This window comes from Pinus tabuliformis, chromosome 4_2 (genome assembly GCF_031772625.1).
Source record: "Pinus tabuliformis cultivar Carrire ecotype Pingquan chromosome 4_2, CPIR1, whole genome shotgun sequence".
NCBI classification, from domain to species: Eukaryota; Viridiplantae; Streptophyta; class Pinopsida; order Pinales; family Pinaceae; genus Pinus; species Pinus tabuliformis.
The window spans coordinates 1,175,771,384-1,175,793,968 of NC_142304.1; the positions used below are offsets into that span (position 1 = coordinate 1,175,771,384).

General features: G+C 40.6%; 1 protein-coding gene across 2 annotated transcripts in view; it reads left to right on the forward strand.

The window, feature by feature from the left end:
* LOC149173853 (uncharacterized) overlaps positions 1 to 22,585 on the forward strand; it is a 188,164-nt gene that overhangs the window by 3,108 nt on the left and 162,471 nt on the right. For both annotated transcript variants that reach the window (XM_089424756.1, XM_089424757.1), the window contains exon 2: positions 7,960 to 8,128. In XM_089424756.1, the coding sequence (XP_089280882.1) occupies positions 7,960 to 8,128 (169 nt within the window). The remainder of the gene's footprint in view (positions 1 to 7,959; positions 8,129 to 22,585) is intronic.

Genomic DNA, 22,585 nt, shown 5'->3' on the forward strand with positions numbered 1-22,585 from the left:
AGAGTGCCATCATAACATATGTACTTATTATGTTGAAGATTATGAAATAAGCGATAATTTGGTTTTCTTCATATGGAAAATAAAATTTCAACTCTAATTAATCACCACGCTTCGTGGAACTTGATGGCCAAAGGGAGTTTGTTGCCTAACATGGTAGACTTCCAAGTAATAGCGGTAGGGATTAGGTGGCTACACATATTATAGGCCCACTACTAACTGACTTAGCATAGTGACCAGACTGGAAAAAGTGCTCGACAATTGAAGTGGCATTTGGGTCAAGGCATTCCTAGATACTGAAGTTGTTGGCAAAGAGGAAGGGTATGCAAGGTGAAAGACAAGGAAAAGATTGCTGTAATATCCCCAATTTTGATTTTTAGCATTAAAGATGAGTTTGGGAAGAGGACGCAATTCCGGCACCCGGACTTATGAGGAAAAGAGAATATTGCAGCTCTAATCGAAAGTAGGGACCGCAAGAAAGAGAAATTCGACCCAAGGAGAGAACTCACACTCTTGGAAGAGAGAGGAAAGAGAAGGGAGTGCGAATTAGGAGCAATGTTGCATTAATCGTTATCGGGATAATATCGGCGCGAGGAAAAAATCGGAAAAAATCGTAATTATTGGGAAATAATCGGGAATAAATCGTTTGGTACAAAAATATTCATTTTTTCTTCATTCTTTTTAATATCTAAACCATCTACAACATAAAATAAATACATTGACACATAAATATGATAAAAGAACTAATATATAAGATGTTTAATATCATTTCTAGTGCTAAAATCACACATAACATTGAATCATGTCCTGAATAGTAAGTCCTGACTCCTGAGTCCCAACTCAGCCTCAAAATATCAACAAAAAATATAATAATGTATCTCATCATGTCATATACAATAAAATGAAGAAAATAACTAAAGTCTAATCCTATTGATTTCCTCTGCCCCTCTTGCGAGAAAATGCCACAACTTTTCCTTTCCCTCTAGATGTAGACGTTGGTGCCCGTGCTGGTGGAGTTGGCAGTGGAGTCTGATGTGCTCTAGAAGCTGAAGAACTAGAAGTAGGAGCTATAGGAGGTAGACCACGTCCTCTACTGGTGGCAGGGGTAGCTCGGGCAGGTGGTGTCACCTCGTCCTCCTGTTCCTCCTCCTCTTGCTGTTGCTGCTCCTCCTCCTCCTCCCCCTCCACTACATCCTGCACTAACCAATCATCAACAAACTCCATGAGAGGCCTCTCCGCCTCAACCCTCCATGCAGCAGTGGTGTCAATCCCATCCAATGAGATGGCCTCCACATCAGGTGTCCTCTCAAGTTGCCTCACCCACAATCGAAGATTGTAGTAGACGTAGACCATGTCATTAAGTCGCTGGAACTCCAACCTGTATAAAGATCATGAAATAATAATTAATAATTATAAAAAAAATATTGTTTAATGAATTCAAAAATTTATTGGAAATTTGCAATATTTTAAATGTTTAAGTGTTAACCCGTTGCACTTCTTATTGTGTATTTTTTCAAATACACTCCAGTTGCGCTCACATCCTGAGGAGCTACATGTTTGGCTGAGGATGCAAATGGCAAGCTTTTGCAGAAGGGGTACCTTGCCACCATACATTCTCCACCATGCATCTACAACAAAATTACAAATAAAATTTTAAATAAACATAAGAAAAAAATGGAATTTGAAGAGACAATGAAATTTGAAACAAAGTTACAAACTAAAAAATACCTGGCATTTTAATCGTCCTATCAGTGACAGCCATCTCAAAGCCAAATGTGCCACCTGCCATCCTATATGTCTCAATTTCTTTAGAGATCTCTATACGTTCTGCTGGAGATCGCACCATCTTCTGGACACAGGATAAGAATCCATCCATGATCTCAGCATCAAATACAAACCCACATGCGTAAGAAAATGCGGGGTTTAGGAAAAGCCCAACAGCATGAATGGGACGATGGAGTGTGTTGTTCCATCGCTCATCAATCACTCCCCATAGGAGGAGTTGTCTCTGAAACCCATCATCTCCCTTATCATCATAGTAGGCCCGAATGGCTTCTTTGGCCCTGTCCATGGCCTCATACAAATAGCCCATTGCGGGCTTCTCACCATCAACCAATTGAAGAACCTTTACCAAAGGTTCAGTAACGACGCACACCTCCTGCACTCCCACCCAGAAGTCTTCCTGGTATGAAACTAGTCTGCATATGGCCTCTCCCTCTGGTTTGCGGCTCATTGGCAAAGCACGCCACTCCTCTGAAAGAAACATTCTCTTCACATCCCACATAGAATTCAAGAGGGATTGAAGAGATATGAAACTGGTGGCAAACCGTGTAATGGCAGGGCACACCAACTCTTTGTTGTTGGTGAATCTTCTCATCAAGCTAAGCACATATGTATGGTTATATATAAATTTTGTAATGCTTTTGGATGAATCAACAATATCTTTGACAAAGGGAATTTTCCTTATGTCCTCCAACATCAAATCAATACAGTGTGCAGCACAAGGTGTCCAAAATAAAGTAGGATGCCTGTCCATAAGCATCCTGCCAGCAGCAACATAATTTGCAGCATTGTCTGTTATGACTTGGACAACATTTTCTGCACCCACCTCCAAAATAAACACATCTAGAAAATCACATAAAGTTCTTGCATCTTTGATTTGTGCAGATGCATCAACAGATTTGATAAACATAGTCCACTTGGGACGGGTTCTCCCCTTTTGGTCAGTCCAACCATTTGACATAACAGTGCATCCTGTTTGTGCCCATGATGCCCTAAAATCCTCCAATCTTTGGGTGCAGTCAAGCTTTTCATTTTGAAGAATCCGACCTCTAAAATCATCATAAGAAGGGATTTTGTACCCTGGGCCAACACTTGCAAAATAACATCAACAATAGGTTGGAAAAATGGATTATTCCTTACAATGCTGAAAGGAATATCACTCGAGAGGAGAAATTTTTCTAGCAACTTGTTAGCTTGTTCTTTCTCAGTTCTTTTTAGCATTGAACTGATAGATGGTTGTTAATCAGGTGTGGTTTGAGGAACAAAAAATGATGTGGCAGCTACCGAATTGGTTGATGCTGCAGTAGAACCAGTGGCACTTGCTTCAGTTGACTTTTTTAGTTGCCTCTTCATTTCTTCTTTGGCCTCCCTATTCTAGGCTAAAGTTTCCAATGCTTTCATGGCTCTTCGGATGAGTTCAAGATTTGTATTTGTGCAAGGCCCCACATCAAATCTAGGGATTTGTGCAAGGTGATACTTCAATTTGTACACCCCCTCGGACATAGGGTGGCCACACAACTTGCAAGTCAAGTTTAGTCTATCATTTGGAGCTTTAGGTTCACCATATTCCCAGAAAGGATCCAATTTCCTTGGCATGTTTGTTTTTGAACTTTGAAGTTGAAAACTTGAATGGTGTTTCGGTGAAGTTGTGAGCCTATGAGAAAATAAGGATTACAATTTAGTATTTACAAGTTACAAATTTACAATTTAATATTTTAATTTTTACATTGTACAAAAACTAAAAAAAATTACATACATTTTAAGAAACCCCATTCCAGAATCCAAACCCAACAAAAAAAAACTAAAAAAAGTAAAACAATACATCAAAAACCCCATTCCAGAATCCAAACCCAACCAAAAAACATTTTTTTTTACATTGGGCAAATTTCATAAACCCCATTGCAAACCCAAGTTACCCAACCAAAAACAATAAAAAAAACAAAAACAATGTTTAAAAACAATGAAAAAAAAAAAATTAGTGCCCGTACCAAGTTACCCAACCAAAAACAATGTTTAAAAACAATGAAAACAAAAAAAGATTGGTCCCCATACCGTTTCTATGGAGATAATCGGTCTCTTCCTCTTGATTTTCTATTCTAAGCACTTGAAAAATCTTCAAACCCTTTCCAAGCAATATCTCCCAGCTCTCTCCAACGCTCCTTTGCCCTCCGCGCGCCTGAATATGCAAATAAAATGCCAAAAAAACTAAAATTTCATTATAAAACCTCACTGCCCCGATTGCCTACGATAAAATCGGAAAAAATTGGGTATAAAAAAAATTGGTGATAATATCGGATATTACTCGCGATAATATCGGCAGTGGGAAATTATCGTGTTAAAACGATAATATCGCGATTTTAACAACACTGATTAGGGGAGAGAGAGAGAGAGTGGGGACCACAAGGAGAGAAGGAGCCACGAATTAGAAATAGAGAAAGAGGCACTCATTTTGTTCATTCATTCATATATTCAGAAACTTGTCTTTGACATAGCACGCCCAAGTCTGCAAGTGTTGTTTAGCACACGAGTGTCTCCAAGCGGAGATCTCAACCCTTGCTTCGGTGGACTTCGAGTGCCAGCCCAAGGAGGGAGTTCCATCCTTCTCTGATTGTTCTAGCAGTGGGAGTGCGAGTTTGTGTGGAGGAGACATTAGCAACAACGTAGGGACTGTGTAGTGCTTGGAGGAGACACACTTGGGAGTTGAGGAGTGAAGGGAGTTTGGCCTAAAACTTGAGGTGGAGTCTGGGGAAGTATTTTGGGGCCATTTCCAACATTTTTGAGGAGTAGCAAACGCAACATTTGCTACAGGTTACATCCTTTGCTTATGGAGGAGGGCCACACATTTAGGGTCAATTTTGGAGCGTCAAAACTAGGACAAACCCTTTCTGGGTTTTTGACAAGGACCTCAGAAATAATTTAGTAGAATTTTCTGGGCAGATTTGAGGGGTCAAACAGGGGTCCCAATTCAGCCAGCGACTAGAGGAGTTAGGGAAATTTTTGGGCCGAAATTCCGAGGTCAACAATTGGTCAATTCCTTCGCGAGTTTTTGTGGGCTATTGATGGATAGGCAAGGGTTAATTTCCCAGAATTTTCCGAGCACCTAAGGAGACCCTAGCATTTATTATTTGCAACCAACATGCACCTTTGTACCCTTAAGAGCAAGACCAGGTGCATGTTTTCTGATTTTACCTCTGTACCCAACAACTATATTAATAAAATGGCTCAGCACAACGCAGTTAATGGAGATTTCTGGTTGTTTGATGTGTTGTAAATTTTTGTATATGTTTTTACTGTGTTTGCTTTGTTTATCATTGTAAATTTCCATTAGGAATTTTACAATTGCTTTGTTAGGTTCTATGAGTGTTCTCCCCTAACCCACGAAATCTGCATAGATGTGTAGATGAAAAACAAAAATTCATCTTTAATTAATCACCATGTTGTGTGGAATTGGATGACCCAAGGGAGTTTGCTGCAACATGGCAAACTTCAAAGTAATGGTGGTAGGGACTAGTTGGCTACACATATTATAGGTCCACTTCCGAGTTGTCTAGCATAGCAACAAAATCAAAACAAGTTCTTCACAATCAAAATGGCATTTGGGTTGAAGCACTTCTAGATATCGAAGTCGTTGGCCAAGAGGAAGGGCACACAAACTTAAGGATAAGGCAAAGATTATTTTCTTAGGTTCGATTAGTGGCTCTCGAGTTGTTTGGAGCCATAACAACTAGGTTTTTTGCTTGAAGGGTATTTTCAAGGTTTTATCGAGTTAAACATTCAAAACATGCATTTTGCTCAACAATGATAACCATTTGTTGGCTAATATTTCTTGAACCCTTTGGTGCAATGCCATCTCTAGTCTCACCATCAAGGGGTTGGGGTTTGTTACCAAGCACAAGAAACAACTCATTTAGGATGAAGTCTTTAACTCACACTAAAATCATTTTTGATTGTAGTGGCTAAATTAAATTTATCCTTAAAGGTAGGCCATATTTTCTAATATTTTGTTTGCGCATAGAAAAGATCAACTACCATCATAATGCCTTGCTTATATGGGTGTTTCGCCAAGAACCAAGCAGGTTTTGCTAAAGATTTACCATTATCTGCAAAAAAGGGGACTAGTGCTATTTGTTGAATATTTTTCTTGAATTAATGTTTAATGTGTGGAATCATTGCAACTAGCTAGATCTTTGTGCCCTAATTTTATTGAATATCATTGTAAAGATCGTTAGATTGTGAAATTGCACATGTTACTCATTGAATAACAAGTAGATGAATTTTCCTATTGGATTGAAATTTGTTTTCCTTCCATGAAGGTCCATAAATATTGGGTGGGTGATCATCAAAAAGTGGTTGCTAGGGCATCGCTTTTTAGCCTCCTTGAGGACGGATTTAGAAAATTTCAAATCATCATTAACTCCATAGGCAAGGGAAGTAAACAATGGTCCAAGAAAATTTGGTGGTCACCCTCCTTTCCTTCTCTTTTTCCTCTTCTCTAAATTTCGGCCTCTTTTCCTAGATGACCTAGCTAGGGCACCTTGGGAAATTCCTTAGAGGGGGTATTTCTCAAAACTGTTTGGACAAGAATCTGCGTTGGTGTCTCCTCTAGGGATTCTCAAAGTTTGGTGGAATTCTTATGGTTAGTTTTCGAGAAAACTTGTGCCCTAACTGTGACTTTGAAAGCCTATCTTGAACCTCTTAGATTGGGTGGTCTTCTTGAGGGTCATTTGCACATAGTATTCAAAGAATTGATTATTCTTGACCCTTTCCGTATCCTATCTTGACCTAGTGAGCACTTTGTAAAAACTCCTCCCATGATTACTCATAAACCTTAGGTCTTGCATAAACTCTTTCTAGGTCTCTCTAACTGGAGCGAAAGCCCTTTTCAAGTGACAAGTCACCTTGCAAAGCTTCTAGAGAGTTCCTATATCACATTGGAAGTCTTGACCTTAGGCATACTCATCCTCATTGAATATCTCTAACCCTAGGTCTAGGTCTTCCTATTAGGTCTTTCTTGGATGGCTTTTAGCTTCTTTTGAAGCGTTGAACCGTAATTGAGTCTCTCTCCTTGAATGGGCCTTGCGAATCACTTCATGCCTCATCATTGATCCCATTATTACAAATGATTTCCTCCATACTGGGACTCCTCCCATCGGTGAAAATCTGTAAAGAGCAGGGGATACTGACTGAAGTGACAGTGGTGGGTCTTTGTCCCATTGTTGTCATTTGGTCTAGTAGTTGTCCCTTAGGTTCCCCTCCTAGGACCCCTACTAGATTGTGTGGCAACAAGGACAACAAAATAAATGGTTTGGAGGTGTTAAACATATGATACCTTTGGGAATTTTTGAAACAGATATGGGGGGTTTGAAAATGTTGGACATTGGATAAAACAATGCTGCCCGTGTGTTTTGCGACATGGGCTAATCGCCTCTCGTGGATCCTTATCTTTAGTGATGCAATCGTTGACTAACACTTGCGGGTTTTGGTCTAACGACAATCATGATTCCTAACAAGTGGTATCAGAGCGTAAGTCACGAGTTTGATACACTCCCGGCTTGCGTTGGGGGGGGAGATTGTTGGAAATTGGATAAACCAACGCTCCCCTTGTGTTTCGCGAAATGGACTAACCGCCTCTTGTGGATCCTTATCTCTGGCGATGCGATCGTTGACTAACACCTGCGGGTTTTGGTCTAACGGCAATCGTCATTCCCAACAGAAAACAATTAAATTGGGCTAGCTATATATGTGTGTGTGTGTGTTAGTCCTCAAGGAATTTGAAATATATTCACAAGTAACAACTGGTGATATTTTAGACAAATTAGCCATTAGGACTGTCAAATTATTGTTTAAGTCATTCACAGGTTGTTGAATCACGAAACTGTCATATTTACTCTTATTGCTGTATAAAAAAAGCAGATTATACTTTTGCACTGTACATAAAAGCAAATGATAACATTTTTTCTGATTTTGTTGAAACAAAGTAGCATTATTGAATTGCAGGGATATAGCTTAATTTTTGTGAAAGAATTGTAGTACCCCATTCAACCTCCTTCAATATCGTTTTCAGTCAAGTTGCATTCCTTTACAACTGATAAAATTATTTTATATATGGGTTAATCTAGTTTCTTATCAAAAATTATTTTATTTATGAATTGCTTTCTAAAGTATTGGAACATTTTATAGGTTGGAGCGAGTTGAATTTGAGGAGGTCACACAGAACATGTATTGTATAGGACATGCATCTTCTGGGGTAGGTACTCTTGCTCAGTTCCGTGAAAATGAACTTCGAAAGGAGGAAAACGATTATGAACAGCCTGGCAAAAATCAAGCACCACCACAAAAATTTCTTAAGGTGAACTGGTTTGGTGGATGATTTTTTGAGAGTTGATTATGTTCTATCTTCTCTTGTAACGTATTTTTCTGCTTCTCTGTGGTTGTGGACACTAGTGAATTTAGAAAATAATGATTATAATTACTTTGTTTAGTTTCTTTAGCTAACAATCCTGATTGGAAAAAGTGTTGAGATTCATGAGAGAGTGAAGGGATCAAATGGATCCAACCTGCAATCCCTAATTACTGCAATAGGCAGGTAATAAAACAGCACTAGTGTAGTATATCATTAAACCCTACTAGGTGCACACTACGGTGACAATCCATAAATGTGATGGAGATAAGAGATTGCAACACAAGAACAAGAAAGCAAGCATTTGATATGGTGCCCATAGTCTAAAGAATGAATTACTCATATATTAGAATGTTTGATTTTATAAATGACTCTTGCACGTCTCTTTATACAATACTCAAGAGGTAAAGTACTCTCCCAAAGATGGCTAATGGGCCCACATGATGACTAGGTAGGCCTTCTAGGTATATATAAATGTTTGTCGACTAGGTTGGCTTTAAGCCAAATCTTAGAAACACATCAATACGCAAAAAACAAAGGGAGGTTGGCCATGGCAATATGTGATGGGTACATCATTATTTCAGCATCCCTGATTAGGTCAAGTAGGAGGTGATGGAGAGTTATGAAATAAAATGAGAGTGGGTTTCTAGATACCCAACTTAATTATAGGGTTGGCCGTAGCTAGAAATACAACTGGGTTGATGCGAATACCAACTTGATAATGGTCGATCATAGTCAAAATATACATGAAAGTGGATTTATGATACCCACTTCAATGCACGTGAGAGTGGGTTTATGAGTACTTGGTATGATGCAAATGAGACTGGGTTTATGAATACCTATCTTGATACAAAGTTGATTGTGTCCAGAATACATAATAGTGTGGGTTTATGTATACTCAACTTGAATACATCTAGGAGAGCTTGAATGTAGTTGAGAAAGCTTGAATATAGCTTGAGAGTGGGTTTATGGATAGCTAATTTGAATCTACCCGAGAGGTTAATGCAATAATGATTGGGTTTATGGATACCTAGTTCAAATATAGGTTGGCCTTGGCCAAGATACAAAAGTGAGTGGGTTTATGGACACCCAGTTCAAAATAGAGTGAACACTATTCTCAACACCCCCCTTAATATCAATAGAAGGCCTTGGAGAGAAGGCATTAGAATGCAACCTCCCCCCTTAAATGTTGAGCATGGGCCATAATACATATAGTGAAGATATAATCCCCTTGAACACCATATCTCCCACACCAACATGATTCCACAACTTGGTGAGGTGGTCTTTGATACAGGTACAGTATAAGGGTCCACTGAAGCACGTCGGTCGACTAAAGGTACAAAGAATGTCACAAACTGTTCTTGAAGATGAAGCTGCCAAATATGGTACATCCAAAAAAGACTAACACATAACATTGACAGGAGAGCCATTGAAAAGTAATTTGTAGAATAATCTATAAAAGGTAGTGGGATAGATCTTGTGGACCTACGAGTGGAAACTACATCAAAGAAGGTGAGAAAGCAGTGCACTTAGCTACCCTTTGCTAACAAGTAGTCTTAGGTCCAGAAATGTCACTAAGAAGTTAAGAACCAATTCCAATTGCTAAGAAGTATCACCAACCAAAATATACACTGTAAAACCTGTTAATTTCTAAGTACCAGGTTTAGATTTATGTCTCCTATACCTATTTTATCCCCAGAAATTACTTTAACTCAACAAAGAATTTTTCTTCTGTAAAATAACATTTGAAAAATGTAAAACAGAAATACTCTGGTACTTTTAATTCAGAAAATTAGCAGCAGAATTTTGCAGAAAATCAGTCACAGAAAACAGCCACAAAAACACAGTGAAATTGTCTCAAACAAATTCTCATTCATTAACTTCTTTTCTAGAAAATTAGGGGCTCTCTTACTAGGGAAATTGGCCCTCAGAAATACATAAATTACAGCAGAAATAAACTTGGAAATATTCAATTTCTTTTTAGCAGCATCAATCTCCTTCTTTCACACGTGCCAAAACACCCTAGTCGGCCTCCCACATGTGGCTGATCACTGCTCCCGTGCTTTGGTAAATTTTTGCAGCTCTTTTGTTATATCTTTAGCCAATGTCATTGGGTTTGTCAAACCTGAACCTTGAGGTCCGAAGTTCGTTGAATTTCAAAAGTAAGTTTAAATTTGGGTGAAGTTCGGCTAGGGTTTGGTTCAGGTGTTCAATTCAACATCCTTGGCTTTTAATAAATAACTTTCAGGGTATTTTTAATAGTAGTGGAATGAAATCTGCCGTTAGACCTCCATACAACTATCGAATGTGCCCTTCAGTGACCCATCTGACAGATATGACCATGGATTTTTAGATGGTAGTTGAACAACATGCAATGCAATGTTGTGCTCTTAAAGCTCCAAGTAGCCGTCAAATGTTCCCTTCATAACCTGTCTGGCGTATATGACTATGGGTTTTGAAATGGCGGTCGAATGGAACCATGAAATGTGGCCACACAATGAAATGTGCCATCGTACCACAATATTAAGTTATTAAGCAAGCCGCTAATTCCCAATTACAATTTTAAAAAGATATTTAAATAATTATCTTTCATGTTAATGAATTATAATTATATTTACATAATATTATATAAATACATGTTGGACATTGGATAAACCAACGCTCCCCGTGTGTTTTGTGACATGGACTAACCGCTTCTCGTGGATCTTTATCTTTGGCGGTGCGATCGTTGACTAACACCTACAGGTTTTGGTCTAACGGCAATTGTGATTCCCAACAAGTGGTATCAGAGCGTAGGTCACAAGTTCGAGATACACCCGGCTTGTGTTGGGGGAGAGATTGTTGGACATTGGATAAACCAATGCTCACTGTGTGTTTCGTGACATGGACTAACCGCCTCTCGTGGATCCTTATCTCTGGTGATGCGATTGTTGACTAACACCTGCGGGTTTTGGTCTAACGACAATCGTGATGCCCAACAATTTTAAAACGATATTTAATAATTATCGTTCATGTTAATGAATTATAATTATATTTATATAATATTATATAAATACAAAATTTCACAGCGAAATTTTCTATATAAAGTTATAAACATAAAATTATATATTAAAATATTATTAAATATGTTTTTTAATATTAATATAATGATAATATATATCAAATTTGTTATTATATATATATTTTCGAACTCAATGGCGAATGTCATTTGAACCCTATTTGAAAATTTGAATTCAAAATGAACTTAATTGTCGTTGAACTCAAATTCGAACCCGAACCTTGTGACATAGTCTTAGCGTCTCAAACCTGCATTTTTTGGAGCTGCAAGATGGCATCCTCGTCCGTCCCCCTTAAACTCGCAAGTACTTGATGCACTCACTTAGGCTCCCACTAGGGTGGTTTCAAGTTGGGTCCCATCTACTTCGGGTGGAGAAAGATCACCATATACCACGATTTGATAAGGTATGTCAGTTATGCCATCTACAGGAGCTAGAGACTGAGATGCACCTCATTTTTTGGTGCCCCATATACTATGAGGTCAGAGGACGATATCATTGCCTATATAGAGAGTCCGGAGGATCCCTCTCTACATTCTTCTGATATCCTAACCAAAGATGCCTAGTTGTTAAAATTGGCAATTAGGTCCAAATTCCACTATTGGACAACTCTTTTGTTGGAGATGATTATTGGATTGAATTCCTCTTTTCGAGAGGACCAAAAATTGACCTAAAGATTAACAAATTTGGATAAGGAAAAATATTTATTTATTCAAAATAAATTTTACAAGGCATGACCTTATCAAGGCGGGAAATATTGAAAATTTGAAATTTGAATTTGCCTCCTATTGACGTGTTGGACCCGCCGACATGTCAAGGGGATCTCCCTGGTAAGAAGTCCCAATTAGACCTCAGACCGTTTGGTGTAGGAGTCCCAGCAGTGGGTCGTAAGGTAATGCCTTAACCACAATGTCGCACAGAGGCAAGCAACATAAATCTATCAGTAGCGAGGGTGTGACTGATGCAGTGAGTCAAGGAATGAGTATGAGAGGTTCCAACACTTCAAAGGGAGGGGAAGGTGAAGGTGAGTTCTAGGTTGAAAGGGATCAGTCCCAACTTGGCTAGGAACACACAACACAAAGGACATGCATAGCTTCCGGCAGAGCAATCGACACAGATGCAGCAGTCCAACATACAAGGTAAGATAACCTGAACAACACTCACGGATCAGTCCGAGACGAGTGTGACGGTTGATATAACAAGGTTGAGAGAAAGGTCTGTCTGGTGTTCGATAGAGCAGTCGACACGGACGGTGACAACATTAACAACATATGCAACACATTAACAACAAGATTCATATAATTGCATGTGAATCAGTTCATACACAAGTACGTAAGTTAAACAACATATATCATTAAAGCAATCAGAGCAATCCAACTACAATAACAACATATGCATGAAAATGTGCTAGCTTTATTATATAAAGAAGTGTAAGTCACAATCATACAATACACCGTGTAAACCTGCTAGCCCTATCAGTAGAACATTACAACCACATCTGCCTACTCCTCCAAAGAGATGTACCTCCATGCAGTGGAGAAGCCAAGGTGTGTTACAATATTGTCCAAGTCTTCTTCAATATAGTCTTAGTAGAAGATTGGCTGACCAAAAGCCTTTATAATGAGTTATGAGGGACTATTTATAGCAAAGGGTGGGGTGACCCTTAACATTCCCTTTTGTGACAGTTCAACTACCCTCATGACTCTTCACCTACTCTATGACTGTTACATCCAACCATTGACACTTGACTTACACTTGACATGACTCAACATTACAATGCACATGTACTCATGTGAGACAACATGGCTTGAGCAAGCTTTGCAAGACATCATTGACACTCGGTTGCTGTGGTGAGACCAACTCTTTGAAATGCTTGTGATGGTGAAGTTGGTGAGTTGATGCCAAGCTTGGTCGTTCGTGATGGTGGGTATGCACCTCATGGTGACATCTTGCTGAAGCGAACTCTTGTCTCCATTGCAATCGGTGCATTGGTTCGGCCCCTTCATCCCACTCGTCTACTAACATGCGCATGGTCTTCTTGGGTATGGTTGAATCGGCAACACACTGATGCATAGTGTCCATGCTGATCTTCATGTGTGTGTTGGTGGTCATGTGCATCAACTTGCCGAATTGCATGTTTAGCCCTAGTTGGACTTGCTTCTTGTCTTCGCCTTCGTGAGTGTGTTGAATGGGTTGGATTGCATGCGTGCGCTCAACGCCATACATGATGCTGGATCCTTTGCATGCGATCAACAACACTGCTCAACATGTTTGCTCTGTGTTAGCTGCTGGGATGGATCCTTAACTTGTACTTGTGCAGTTTCATCCGTGAGTGCATGTTGTGCCCATTGCTGTTCATGTTCCTGCTGCAACTCATTTGTCTGTCTGTGCAGCTTCATGTTCTTCTTGAGTTGCTGCTTCAGCACATGCAACTCCTTCTTTGTTCCATCTTTTGCCTTCGTGCGATCTTCATGTCGTGCCGTCACTTCATAACCTGAGTCTCCAAAGTTGCTTTCATTATTAGTGGATCTGCTTGATCTTGCAATTTTGCTCTGCCTCTATGTTGTCAACAACCTTCCTCTTGCATTCGCGGCGTTCACTGCGTTTGCTGCATTTGGTATGCTGCCTTCAACTGCTGTTCATGATGTTGCTCACTGTGATGCTGCTGCTTGATGTTCTTGTCCATGAACAACTTGATGTCTTCGTGAGTAGGTAAGCCCATGGACACTTTATCGACTGCATCCCCAAGCGTGCTCTGAACGGTGTCTTCGTCTCTGCTCTCTTGGAAACCATTGTACCTGTATTGCTGAGAGGCAGATGAACACTTGCGATACCTGGAGACATGGCAACATTCATAGCAAGCAATCTGTTAGTTGAAAACCAAAATGAACATGAGAACTAACTTGCAACATACCCGGGTGAACGATCATGAAGGTTGTGCAATTTCGACCGGGAGATCGGGAGACCGACTGCCAAGACTGCACAAGGCACAATCCGGGCTGCTGAGAGATTGACTGACTGCTGGAACTACGCAATGCACAGTCCAGTTGGGCAGTTGGCTGCTGGGATCGCGTAATGCGCGATTCCAGCTGGGAAAGGCTATTGGCCTAGGGACAAATTTGCGCAAAATTTTGGGCCAAGCAGCCACTGACCTCCAGAAATGCGCAATTTAGTCCAGGAAGTCAGTGTTGGGCCAGAATGCGCAAATCTGGAGAGGAAGGTGAGCCTTCCTTCTCCAGATTGCCCAATGCATCCTTGGTGAAGTCAGAGACCGGGCCAAGGTTGGCCCGACTCGCTGACGGGCAATTGAGAGCAAGTCAATGGAATGCATGGCGACACTAAGTGATAGCATAAGTGATAAACAATGCATGCAAAACATGAATGGAAGATTGAGCAAACATATCAACATGCATGTGGGTGAGGCCGTTTGCTGGTTGGGCGAACGTCCGTGCAAAACAGTTTCATGAATGCGATAGCAACGGAAATTGAAACAGAGCCAGGACAAGCTAGAATATATGTAAACGACAACAGGCATTCAAAGAAATCAAGCAAACAACACTCACACAAGCGAATACACAAAAAGCGACAGAAATGCAGCACAAGGCATGGGAAGCGAGCTTACCCCAAAACAACTACGCTGGATGGGTCAACTGCTCCTAGATGTGATGTGGGATGTTAGAGCTACAAGGTTGATGTGAGGAATGAGCTCTGCAGCGTTCGGTTGATGAGTTTTGATAACTGCGCTGGATGGGTCAACTGCTCCTAGATGTGATGTGGGATGTTAGAGCTACAAGGTTGATGTGAGGAATGAGCTCTGCAGCGTCCGGTTGATGAGTTTTGATAACATCGAGGTTATGACGCGCATGCCACAAATCTAGGGGAAGCGACACTTGGAGGGAGGTTTCTGAATTGTTCCTTGCATGTAACCTCCAATTGCTAAACATAGATCCCTGAAATAAGGGATGCCTTCGCATGCTACTTTGGGAGAAACAACCCATGCATGCAAGTCTGTTTCGCTCAGTCCCAGAGGGAATTGGTCAACTCAGCGGCACATGCAAGAGACAGCTTGACAGCTGGAGAAAAATGTGCATTCCTGACTGTAAGCTGGGCTGACTTCCCAAGGGGATTGCGCACTTTCTGGGCCCAACAGCTGACTTCTGCCTAGATTTGCGCAAATCCTAGGCTGAACTGCCTGTTGGTGGGAAAAATTGCGCAAATCCTACAGGGAGGGCAGACAATATTGCGCAATCCTGGAGCCTAGCAACAGACTATTAGAAGGAATTACGCAATTCCTGGAGGGAGAGGTTGGTTGCCCTCCAGGAATGCGCAAATTTCATTGGGAAGCTGCTCAGCTTGCAGTTGGACCAAGTCTGCAGGCTGAGCAACTTGTGAAGAGGAAAGGTCAAACTGTGATCGACAGGCTGCCTTTGAGCAAGAAGGACATTGAAGCTTAAGGACTTGACGAAGCAAGGAAAGTTTCTGTGAAGGATGGTAGGGAGTTTCCAAAACAGGCTAAGGCAAAATTTTGGAGGGTGTTTGTAGCCGCTACAACACCTCCACAAGTGTCAAGGTCGACTTCATCTCCATAAGGACAAAACGTCATGTCTAATTGTATGTATGGGCATCCTCCAACCTCATTATTCACATCTTCAACACATATCTTTCTCTCTGAAATGGCCGCAGAAGGAGTGATGCACCAGCGAAGGAGGAAGGGCTAGCTTGTCACCATTGCAGGGCTATTTGTTGGGCCGAGATATTAAGGCAGGAGGCTGAGGCTATTTGGGGCCAGTCTGGGATAGTTTGAGCTCTGTTTAGGCAACATTTTTTTCTTCTTCTTCAGGTCGAGACCCTATAGAAAGGCAGCCACAGGCTTAAGGGCTATTTGGAGGAAGGTTGTGGGCTGTTTTGTGAAGGGCTTCCATTGTGAAGGTGGGATGCAACACCGGGAGACTATTACAGGCAGGATGCAAGCCTAAATTAGCTTGGACAAGGGTAAAAAGGGCAAGAGTCAACTCAGGGAAGACCGCAGTCTTTGTGTTAATCAACATATGGGTCTTGTCGGTAGCTTAAGTGTTAAATCATGCCCAGATCAACCTCCGAATATGGACAAAATTTCTAGAAGAGTAGCTGCTGTCCTGAAAGGAGTTTTGAAGATAAGTAGAACAGTTGTAGCAGTCAGAAAATAAACCTTAACCGAGATACTGTCTACTGTTGAAGAAGTCTGAGCTCAACAAAGGCTACTTTGCCCATGCCATGACCATCGTTGATCATTGGACAAGGCTCACACTAGTTTGTTGTTGACAGAAGGCCGCAATTGCATTATTGTTTGGGTCATCTTATTATCTAAGGGCAGTAATATTGTACTCTCTCTCTTCGAACATTTGATATTGATGATAAGAAGAATTGATCAAGGGTTTTCCCATCTTGGGGTTTTTCCCTGGCTTGTGCCAATTTTGTGTTCTCTTGTCTTGGCTTGTCTTCTGCGTATCTGGTTTATGTTCTTTCTTTAGTTATTGTTTGAAATGAAAATGTAAATTGGGCTAATATGGATCATTGAAGTAATTGACCTAACCAAAGAACATGTTAACCTAAAATTAACATGGTATCAGAGCCAGGTGAGGACAAGCCCAAGCTAGAGTAAGAGCAATGCAACGCCTAATCTACTGTGCATTTCTCTCAGGATGAAGTATCTGTGATTTTGCTGGGTATTCTTTCAGTAATTTAAAGGCTGTGATGACTATGGGTTTTCAGAGGCACAATATTTGCAAAAGCGAAGCTGTTTGTGCCACAACCTATGTGGAAATCTGAACCCATCACCCCTGGCCATGAGAGCTAGAGCTACAAGTTTTTCTGAGGTATATTCCTTGTCCAAGATGAATTTTACCACATGTCAAAGATCTCTGTTACCTCTACAGCTTACAACTAAAGGTTGCTCGACCTCAGTTTCAATCACCTCAACAACGACTTGTGTATATCTAGAGCATTTGGTTCTGTCCCTTTGTAATAGATCTGCTGATGATGATTTGAAGGTCTCTCGACCTTCCTCAGAACAAGGTTTGATTGCATTTTCAGCCCTCCATTTTAGAGCTATATCACTTGCATTTAAGGTCTGGTTGAGATATCATTTCAGAGATATTGTGATGCTGATCCTATATATATATATATATATATATATATATATATATATATATATATATATATATATATATATGTCATCCCTATTTGTTGAAGATCTACTTAGGCACTACATGTTGAATAGATATTGGTGACTGGCATTCTAATAAAAACTATAATTATTGTCAGTAAGCATGGAAATGAAGAGAAATTGCTGATGAAAGTTACCACAAATATTGAACAGATTGAGACAAGGAGTATTATTCCCATGATTTCCTCTTTCAGGAACGAAAAGTTCATCCTTTCTCATTGTCCTTCCTCAACACTCAGCAAGAATGGGGTCCCATCTCTGTCCAAGTAAATCCAAAATTGAATACGGATGTTACAAGGTAAAAAGGAAGCACAACCAATCTATTTAGAACATAATCCATTGACAACATGGTGTAGTTACTTTCTGATAAAGGATCAAGTAAATGTACTTTTCCATTTGAAGCTGCAATTCAACCAATCTGATCCTGAAAAACAATGGTGCTCTTCTCAATGCCTTATTACATTTGCATGCCTCAGCATAATATCTCTGGCATTCATGTTCTTACTTAATATGGGTGCTAGTATAGTTGTGTTATTGGTGCAAGCTCGATTATCACTTTTGGCGTTGTGCTACCTAATTTTGCTATGGTAGGGGTGTTTTCTGTAATTTTCCCCTAGGGGTACTCCGTTCTTATAAGTCTGCTTGCTGCGTATTGGTTCACTGTGTTTCTAAGTGCAGACAGGGGTGCTCTTTGTTGCAATGGCAATTTTATCACAAGTTCCTGGTAGTCCTCCGAAAATTTCCGTAAAGCTTGTTTTGTTTAGAGACGAGAATCTCTCTGCTCATACTGTTATGACAAGGGCTTCTTCTTGCATCGTAAGCTGCCATAAAATTTTTGCCTAATCGAAGATCCAATAGACTAGATGCCTCTTCCATCTGTGCAAAGAATAGAAACTGTGGAATCCTCATCTATGTAAAGACTAGAAGTTTGGTAATCTCTTAGGAATGTATAAAAGAAGTTGGTGAATTTGGGATCAATATTTTGAAAAAGATTGAATCCATGAGGTAATGAGAGTACTGTCTCTGATTATGTGTTGCTGCTGTTTGGAGATTCTTTTCATATTTCATAGGAAATGTTTCAGAGGAGAGATGAATCAAGAAGCTCTGAAAAAGAATTTTCTCCCTACTAAACGACCTGGTGACTTCTACTCTTGTTAAATAAAACTGTTAGTGGGCAGAGGCCAGATCCATTTCCCCAAGCCAATGAGGAATCTACAGAAAATTAAAGACAATCTGAGATGTTAGTTGATCCAGAGAAGTACTCCAAATCGATTCTTCTTGCTGAAAGAGAAAAGAATGTTGATTTAATTGTTTGCAGAGTTTCATGAACTAACAGGGTAACTTCAGTGTACCATCCTCTAATGACTTGTTATATATGCAATGGTCTTACAAAGAAGGCACTGTTAGTATTCAAAGACATGAAGAGGGATTCAAATCGTATCCCCACTATTGAAATCTACAATATACTCTTATCTACACTCGGGCATTCGATGGAAATGGTTGATCGAGCAATTAAGGATGCAAGGCTCCTCCTCTTATAATCCTTTGTTGGAGCACCAACGACCAAGATTAAAACTTAAGTAATGGCTAGGATCATCTTTGGATCGATCTGTGTGAGTTTCTAGATGGTTCCCGCCTTGACTTAATTAATACTGATTAATTAACCATATTCCCTAAGTTTTGACTTATGAAATATTTAAAAACTGGTTAATAATCTAATTAAGTCATTTCTAGGCGGAATTTCTAGAAACGATTTCTGTGTTTTGGAGATCTCATGTATTCTAGCCTCTCCATAAAATTTTGTGGCTAGAACACATCCGATGCTACAAAAACTAACACTCCCTATTAGCGAGGAATGTGTTTTAGTGCTACTGTACACCCTGTAGCAACACCCTGTTTTTGCATCATTTGTTATCACGTTGTTGATGTCTGGCCATATTGCCCACCAACCACTGCACAACTCTAATATATGTTGCATCTATGCTGCTACTGACCCTGCTAAACTGTTGCCAACACTGCATTTGCACTGCAACTCCCCCGCATCTGTTGCTGCTGCTACTGCAACATCTGCAACTGAAAAGCATCCAAAACACTGAATCAATTGTGATTAGTAGATGCATCTGTCTCCTGAGTCTCTCACTGCTACTAGCCTTTGCACTGCCCACTAAAGGCGCTGCGCTGTTGTTGACTCTACACTGTGACCAACTTCGCACTGCGCTTCCCAACATCTGACTGCTACTAGTCTGCAACTGTCACTCTCGTACTGACTGCATCAACTACCACTGATCCATCCTACTATTGAATACTGTGGACCCTTGTAGCTAGGTAATGATCCATGAGGTGGACTCCTCAAGGATCCTGCCCATCTGTAGCGCTCTGGAGCTACAACACCAAGTCACCCCACCTCAATCCTGGAGGTATATTGGCAAACATAGCAAAGTCTTCGTCCAACTTAGAGGAAAGCCTATTGATCTCTGCTGAAGCTACCTACGGGTCCTGCTTCTCCTCCTTGTCCTTCTTCTTGAGAGGACACTAGGTACTGTAGTGACCAAGCTCACCACATCTGAAGCACTTGACCTTCGACAGGTCCTTCTTCTGCTTCCTCTGCTCCCCTTGTCCCTAATTGGGACCCTTTTATGTGAGGGCCACATTCTCCTCCTCTTTCACCTGCTTTGATCCGCTGCAGTTGCCACTGATGGAGCTCTTCAATAGAGCTTTTCTCAACTCCTCCTGCTGCAAATCGGCCCACATCCTGTTCCTCCTTAGCAAGGTATCTCTGCCCAAGATACTTTGGACGGATACCTACAACTCCTTTGAGACACTGTTGAGTGCTAATCACACTAGCTTTGTGGGTTGAGGCACTGCCTCAACAAGTACAAGCTGATCTCGGACCTCTTGAATCCTGGTGAGGAATGGATTTGTGCCTTCCCCCTTCTGCACCTGGATGAGTCCCAACTTCTCCTCAAAGTACATCTTCCATTGCTCGGAAGTTCCTTGGTATAGCGTGGAGAGGATAAAAAATTCGTGGGGATTCGGGTGATAGCCCCCGATCTGAGTCGTTGTCGCGGTGCCTAGAAATTCTGTGCGACAATTTTTTTTGGCGCCGTTGTTGGGGACCAATTTATTGGACCTTGGCTTTGCGACATTTGTCTTAATTATTTTCATCTCCTATTTTCTTATCCTTTCATCTCTCACCAATGTTGCATTAATCGTTATCGGGATAATATCAACGCAAGGAAAAGATCGGAAAAAATCGTAATTATTGGGAAAAAATCGGGAAGAAATCGTTTGGTACAAAAATATTAATTTTTTTTCATTTTTTTTCAATTTTTTTAATATCTAAACCATCTACAACATAAAATAAATACATCGACACATAAATATGATAAAAGAATTAATATATAAGATGTTTAATATCATTTCTAGTGCTAAGATCACACAACATTGAATCATGTCCTGAATAGTAAGTCTTAACTCCTAAGTCCCAACTCAGCCACAAAATATCAACAAAAAATATAATAATGTATCTCATCATGTCATAATGTCATATACAATAAAATGAAGAATATAATTAAAGTCTAATCCTATTGATTTCCTCTGCTCCTCTTGCAAGAAAATGCCACAACTTTCCCTTTCCCTCTAGATGTAGATGCTGGTGCCCATGCTGGTGGAGTTGGCAGTGGAGTCTGATGTGCTCTAGAAGCTGAAGAACTAGAAGTAGGAGCTATAGGAGGTAGACCACGTCCTCTACTGGTGGCAGGGGTAGCCCGGGCAGGTGGTGTCACCTCGTCCTCCTGTTCTTGCTGCTGCTGCTGCTGCTCCTCCTCCCCCTCCACTACATCCTGCACTAACCAATCATCAACAGACTCCATGAGAGGCCTCTCCGCCTCAACCCTCCATGCAGCAGTGGTGTCAATCCCATCCAATGAGATGGCCTCCACATCAGGTGTCCTCTCAAGTTGCCTCACCCACAATCGAAGATTGTAGTAGACGTAGACCATGTCATTAAGTCGCTGGGACTCCAACCTGTACAAAGATCATGAAATAATAATTAATAATTATAAAAAAATATTGTTTAATGAATTCAAAAATTTATTTGGAAATTTGCAATATTTTAAATGTTTAAGTGTTAACTTGTTGCGTTTCTTGTTGTGTATTTTTTCAAATACACTCCAATTGCGTGCGCATCCTGAGGAGCTACATGTTTGGCTGAGGATGCGAATGGCAAGCTTTTGCAGAAGGGGTACCCTGCCACCATACATTCTCCACCATGCATCTACAACAAAATTACAAATAAAATTTTAAATAAACATAAGAAAAAAATGGAATTTGAAGAGACAATGAAATTTGAAACAAAGTTACAAACTAAAAAATACCTGGCATTTTAATCGTCCTATCAGTGACAGCCATCTCAAAGCCAAATGTGCCACCTGCCATCCTATATGTCTCAATTTCTTTAGAGATCTCTATACGTTCTGCTGGAGATCGCACCATCTTCTGGACACAGGGTAAGAATCCATCCATGATCTCAGCATCAAATACAAACCTCCATGCGTAAGAAAATGCAGGGTTCTGGAAAAGCCCAGCAGCAGAATGAGACGATGGAGTGTGTTGTTCCATCGCTCATCAATCACTCCCCATAGGAGTTTTCTCTGAAACCCATCATCTCCCTTATCATCATAGTAGGCCCGAATGGCCTCTTTGGCCCTGTCCATGGCCTCATACAAATAGCCCATTGCGGGCTTCTCACCATCAACCAACCGAAGAACCTTTACCAAAGGTTCAGTAACGGTGCACACCTCCTGCACTCCCGCCCAGAAGTTTTCCTGGTATGAAACTAGTCTGCATACGGCCTCTCCCTCCGGTTTGCGACTCATTGGCAAAGCACGCCACTCCTCTGAAAGAAACATTCTCTTCACATCCCACATAGAATTCAAGAGGGATTGAAGAGATATGAAACTAGTGGCAAACCGTGTAATGGCGGGGCACACCAACTCTTTGTTGTTGGTGAATCTTCTCATCAAGCTAAGCACATATGTATGGTTATATATAAATTTTGTAATGCTTTTGGATGAATCAACAATATCTTTGACAAAGAGAATTTTCCCTATGTCCTCCAACATCAAATCAATACAGTGTGCAGCA